The sequence below is a fragment of the Anoplopoma fimbria genome, chromosome 5, assembly GCF_027596085.1.
Source record: "Anoplopoma fimbria isolate UVic2021 breed Golden Eagle Sablefish chromosome 5, Afim_UVic_2022, whole genome shotgun sequence".
In the NCBI taxonomy this organism is placed as follows: domain Eukaryota; kingdom Metazoa; phylum Chordata; class Actinopteri; order Perciformes; family Anoplopomatidae; genus Anoplopoma; species Anoplopoma fimbria.
The window spans coordinates 7,645,552-7,651,497 of NC_072453.1; the positions used below are offsets into that span (position 1 = coordinate 7,645,552).

At 36.8% G+C, this 5,946-nt stretch overlaps 1 protein-coding gene across 2 annotated transcripts; it reads right to left on the reverse strand.

The window, feature by feature from the left end:
• Positions 1–793: 793 nt before the first annotated feature.
• Positions 794–5,903, reverse strand: cabp5a (calcium binding protein 5a). Of its 2 annotated transcripts, none has more exons than XM_054598410.1 (8): positions 5,840–5,903; positions 3,186–3,386; positions 2,679–2,728; positions 2,297–2,327; positions 2,010–2,153; positions 1,459–1,568; positions 1,157–1,304; positions 794–1,039 (listed from the first exon to the last, which is right to left on the reverse strand). In XM_054598410.1, exons 3-8 carry the CDS (start codon positions 2,724–2,726, stop codon positions 1,011–1,013), a joined length of 510 nt encoding a protein of 169 aa, XP_054454385.1. In that variant the 5' UTR covers positions 2,727–2,728; positions 3,186–3,386; positions 5,840–5,903; the 3' UTR covers positions 794–1,010. The 2 variants fall into 2 exon arrangements, with proteins under 2 accessions (XP_054454385.1, XP_054454384.1); XM_054598409.1 differs by having other exon boundaries at positions 3,113–3,386.
• Between the last annotated feature and the right edge of the window lie 43 nt (positions 5,904–5,946).

Sequence of the window (5,946 nt, forward strand, 5' to 3'; positions counted from 1 at the left end):
TTTTGGCATGAAAAACAAATCTGTTATGTATCATGATGTCAGAAATATGAGATCTCTTTATCCCGATGTCCTTCCAAAGCCAAATCAGGGAAGTTACTCAATCCTCAACTACCAGCAGACAGTACAGCAGCAGCAGCGCTGATGTTTTTGGCTTCCAAATCCCTTCTTTGGTACATGAAATCCATAGATTATTTTGCTGATTTATTATACAACCAGCGTGTTTTGCATGCAAGTAGAGTTACAGTCATGCTGAATAAGTGTTCCACATTTGAATAGAGAAAGACATTTGCTTTGTGTGTCAGCAGTAAAGCTGTTCTGATAAAATAAAAATTCTGGCAGACTAATTGCTGAATTCACTGGTCCTTACACAGGAAACATGTCACAATAATTCAAACCAAAACACTTGTGCATAGTTTACATACTTTGATTTTTTATTTAGACATCTGGAAAATACCTCTTACCAGGATTCAACTTGTTGGAAACAATCCATAAATGAATTATGTAGACCAACACATTACAATGAGTCCAGGCTGAATACTGTACATGTACATTTGCTTTACACATAGTAATGGCTTGATTCACTTTATATGATAACAATGTTTCAGTAATAAGAATATAAGGAATAATTCAATTAAGAATAACTATTTTCCATTATAAATACATTCATTTCAAAATTCAATCCAATTCAACAAAACAATCCAAAACTCTGTATTTAAAATACATATCATCAAACAAATCAATATAGTTTACACACTAATTTCAGTGATCTTAAAAAATATCAATCAATCTTTGCATAGATGTAAAATTCTCTCTGAGAACAACTTCACATTGCTTGACTTTTCTTCACAGCACTTTATTCAAATTTCTAAATGATTACATGTTTGTTCTTAATATATAGCCTACAAGTTCATCTGTAAGCCTTATAAAGCCTTATAAAAAGACAGCATCAATATTAACGCATGTCCATGGAGGTGCAAAGATACTTTCTTCATTGACAGCCTCCTCGACTGTCATTCGTGGGACATCATTCTGACGAACTCTGCAGCAGAGAGCAAGAGATGATAAGTTTAGTGAGAAGAAAATGAATTCATAAATTGTGGATACAGTTATTATTTTATTGGTGTTTATGTCAATGCAGCTGAGAGCCAGTTCACACCTTCAAAGTCTACTGTGCCGTCTCCGTTGTCGTCTGCTTCTTTTACTATCACATCTATCTCCCTGCGGCTCATGTGCTCTCCCATCAGCTTGGTCATGGCAGACCGAAGCTCCTCTGTGGTGATCTCTCCGTCTCCATCAGTGTCGAACTGACCAGAGAAACCACAGAAGCAGAAGAAAGTAAGGTCAGTGGTTATCTTTATGGCATCACAGTGGGTGATTTATGGGCATCTTTGGTCAAATCTGGCATTGAAGCTGCTGCATTTTATTTTGAAAGTTTAAGGGGAAATGTTTCACTCTCACCTCTTTGAAGGATTCTTTGAGCTCCTTCATGCCAATCATCCCAGCTGTTTCTGCCAGAAGCTTTGGGGCCATCAGCTCTACAAAGTCATCAAAGTCCACTCTGCCACCAACTGCAGGGAAAAATCACAAGACGAGATTCAGGACCTCTGTGGGCTCTTTTGTGTTTCTTCAATTCTGTATTAATTTTCAATCAAATGAGCTACTAGCTGTACAATTTCTTATCAATTTCTGCTGTCAAAAAAGTAGGACTGTCCTCAATTAAAGAAATCCTTAGTCGATTAACACAATTTTGTCAACTAAGCGTTTAGCTGATTTAATCCAAAGATCTGTAAAACCACTAAGAGTCACACAAAAGCACCACTTTAAATCTTTTGTTTACCAGAGTAACAAGTTTTTTGGAAATAAGTAATTAAAAAAATTACTAATCAACAAAAAAAGACTAAAGTCTAAGACCAAAAAAAAGGCTGATTAGTCATGTAATTGACTAAGTGGGTGAAGCCCTACACAATTCAATCTTTTTTTTGGGTATATTTTTCACTGCAGGGACTCACGGTTCATGTTGATATTTTGGCTCAGCTCGATCAGCTCCATCTCCGTGGGCATGTAGCCCATTGTCCTCATCAGATTCCCCAGGTCCTTACAGCTGATCAGCCCATCCTTGTCTTTGTCAAACTCATTAAATGCATCACGCAGTTCTGCAGAGGCGTAGAGAAAATAGTAAGTTAAGGGTGTGTGGCCATTGTCAAGTAAATTAATACAATGTACAACAGTTTAATTTGCATTTACTGATGAAATCATTAGATTATGCAGCAATGTAGATTATGAGAATTTAATTTACCTTCAATCTCATCATCAGCCAGTCCTCTTGACTGCACAAAGAGAAAAACAATCGGTTAGATCAAGTGAACCAACAGACAATCAACAAAATGGATGTTTTATTTATTTTTATAGCTTGAAAAAGAATTATCCTACAGAATTAAACGTCACAGTAACAGAGATTAAACTGTGGATTAAAGTGTAGATTATGCTCGTATTGGCAGGCGAATCATCACTGGGATGCAACAGTACAGAGCAGCACAGATTCTCGCTGTTTGAATCTGTAGCTCTAAAAAAGAAATCCATACCATCTGGGTTATAAAAATCAATCGAACTTTCATCCAACATCAGCACATTCCCATCAAAACTAAAAATAGGAAAAAGGTTGTTGCTGCTGTACTTACAATATTCTTCCCTCCTCGCAAGAAAATGCACGCTGCCCCCAAACTCATTTCTGCAAGAGGAAAAAACAGAGTGGGAAATTGAATTATGAAAAGTTGTTGTTGTTGTTGTTACAATTTCTGACACATGATGCAGATCAGCTGGTGTTTGCCAGAGCCAGAAAGTCAAGATTAATACAGATTGAGTGGTTTTTGTTCCCGCTGAGGGATAGAACACTATGTGTTATGTCTGAACTCTGACTGTGTATGTGTCTTCATTTTCTGATATTATGAAAAAACTTTTCAAAATGAAGAAAAAAGTATTCTTATAGATTTATAACATGAGACAAGTCTAACAATTACAATCTGTTCAAATTAGATAAAACAACCATTTTGACATGAGCTAAATGAGAAAATTTAAATTAAAAAATTGTCACCATGTAGATATTTGTGCTAACCTTCCTCTGATAATTTATTTTCATCAGCCAAGTGCATCATAGACGACCTCTGAAGCAGAGACTCGCAGCTGACCTGCAGTGCAAACAGGTCTCAGTCCTCCTTTTGTTTCTTCTTCTTCTTCTTCTCAGTATCGGTCCAGTTCCTCCTCAGCAAGGAGAACTCTGCCTCTCAGTGTGTCCAACCGGTTTGCCCGGGGTGAAGGGATGCTGGGAGGTTGTATGAAGGAGGCGTGGCTGCATCCAGGGTTGCTGTGCAGTCGGGGAGGGGCCAGCACTGAGATGGGAGGACATCAGGTTCATGTATGAGCCAAAGGGATGCAGCCCTGCTTCCAGCTGAGTGTTGGCATGTTATTGTAAATGATACTTCCATCTGAGCCCACGGCTGACAGCAGAAATAGGACACTGTCGGTTCAAAGGTTCGGGGTAGAGTTTCTGTTTCTTTTGTTTACTTTGAATTAATTACAGGTATCCTATACACTGTGGTTCTATACAGCTGATTCAACACTTAAAAAGTATTTTAAGTACAGTATAAAACAACTTGGAAGTTATGGATATTTAAGTTACAATGATATAACAACAAGAAAAAGCAGCACATCTTTAATTTTTAACAGCAGGAGCCAGCGAATATTTTACTTTTTTACTTGATAAATGAGGATTGAACAATTATTGATTGTTAAAAAAAGTTGACAATTCTGTTGATCGATAAATCTGTTTATCGCTTTAACACAAGAGAGCACAATGTTTTGGAGATTAATTCATTGATTGTGAGTTGTTTTCAAGAACTTGACAGTAAAACTGATTTTAGAAGTATTTAAGAGCCACAAGCCAGTTACAGCTAATATCCCACAGTGTGATAATCTGCATGAGTATTGGTTACATTTGTGCGGAGGAAAAAAAAGGATTATTTCTTCTATGAAATGCCCTGATTACAATGTCAGGGATTAATCCCTCGGGGTCGGTCTTCACTTCCTTCCACTGGCTGAGCTGAAACACTTCCGTACCGGGTCTTGTCAGAGCGTGTGTCCTCTCTGACCTTAACCCCGCAGTCTGTTTCCCTGTTATGTAAATTCATCAAAAATCTGTTTGCATAAGAAGCATAATCCGCAGCGATTTTAGTATCTTTTCCGCCTCCCTCGTAGCAGTGGGCCGGCTGAGGGGTTATGCAAAGCCACGGCAGTGAAAAGATGTCTGTGTAGTGGAGGACAGGAGGAATAAAGGTGATGAAAGTATGAATGAAACTGAGGAGAGGAGAGGGGAGGCCCGTGTGGCCAAAGGTTAAGGCTGTAAAAGGTTTTATTTTTGGTAATACAATACATTTTAAAGGATTTGTAGCCAGAGGGTGAATAAAAAATATGAACATGTATTACAGCACAGCTACTAGAAGTCAGAAAAAAAGTTGGACCCCTTAACAGTCGGCCATATTGAATAACAACTCATTGTAAATAACTGTGGATAAGAAACTGTACAGTATATCAGCAGCTGTATGCAAGCGAGGATGATCATATCGAAAGATACAGAGAGAAATGCTTGGTTTCAATGCGTGTGTTTTAGTGTGATGTGTCAGCTAAAAGTGCACAATACAGAGATTATAATGAGCGGATCATGAGAGCAAAGGCTCAGCCAAACAAGCCATATGTGTGATTTTGATGACAAGTGTGTGAGATAATTAACTTAACTGATGTCAAACTTAAAAATGTATTCACTTAAAATGGAATGAAAAAACTCTCAATTACTAGTTATATAAGAAGGATTGCACCATAGATTTACTTTACAGCTAAACTCAAATTATATACTGGCATCTATGACAAGTCATTAATAAACACAAGCCATCTGTCTGTAGTTTTTGATGCAATATGCAATACTTAACAGAATGATGACATTTTTTAAAAAGGGATTACTTTCTCATTAATTGGGCCAAATCGTTTTGTTTTTTTCTGAAATAGCTTTTGATTTGGGTTAGAATGCAAAAAAAAATTGTGAAGACGCATTTCTTCTTATTTTCATGATTTTTTATGAAGATGTATAAATTAGACCAGGTTTGTCAGAAAGATGCCTTAATTAATTGTCAGTGGTGGAATATACTTAAATTTAATCAATTACTGTGCTTGAATGACATTTTGAGGTAATGTCCTTAACTTAACAATTACCATTTTAAGATAGTTTGTACTTGTGCTCCACATTTCAGAGGGAAATATCAATATTTTTACTACTCCACATTCCAGTTAGCCTAGTTGTTACTTATCGAGTGAAGGTTTTACATAAGGCTATCACACCAGTGTCATATTTCTTGTGTTGCAAATGGTCTACAACTGCATTTCATTGTGCATCCCTGTGTTGCATAAGGGCCAGAAACACTTACAATCCTTGAATCCTTGAAACCTTATGCTTTACTATAAATTAAACTACATAACAAAATAATTAAAAAAAAAAGTAAATAATTAAAATGACCTCCATCCTGCCCAGCGACAACATTAAATACTGATTACACATTAATATATCTGTAATAATAAATAAATAATACAATACTAGAACACTCACAGGAATCATTTTACTGTATAATGAGCGTTTTTGATTCCTTTTGATGATACTTAGAGTGCTAATACTAATTTTACTCAAGTAAATATTCAAAATATCTTCCACAACTGTTTTGAAGGCTTCTGACAGCCCACAAGTGAATGATGAACAGCTTTCTGATAAAAAAAATGATAAAAACAAACCCAGACTTACTAATAAAATGGTCCTAGCATTGTTCTGGAGATATCCCACGTTGACATGAATGGTGCTGGTGTTGTGGTGACCCCTCTTGGCCACACGGGGGCAGCGTTGCTTCCTTT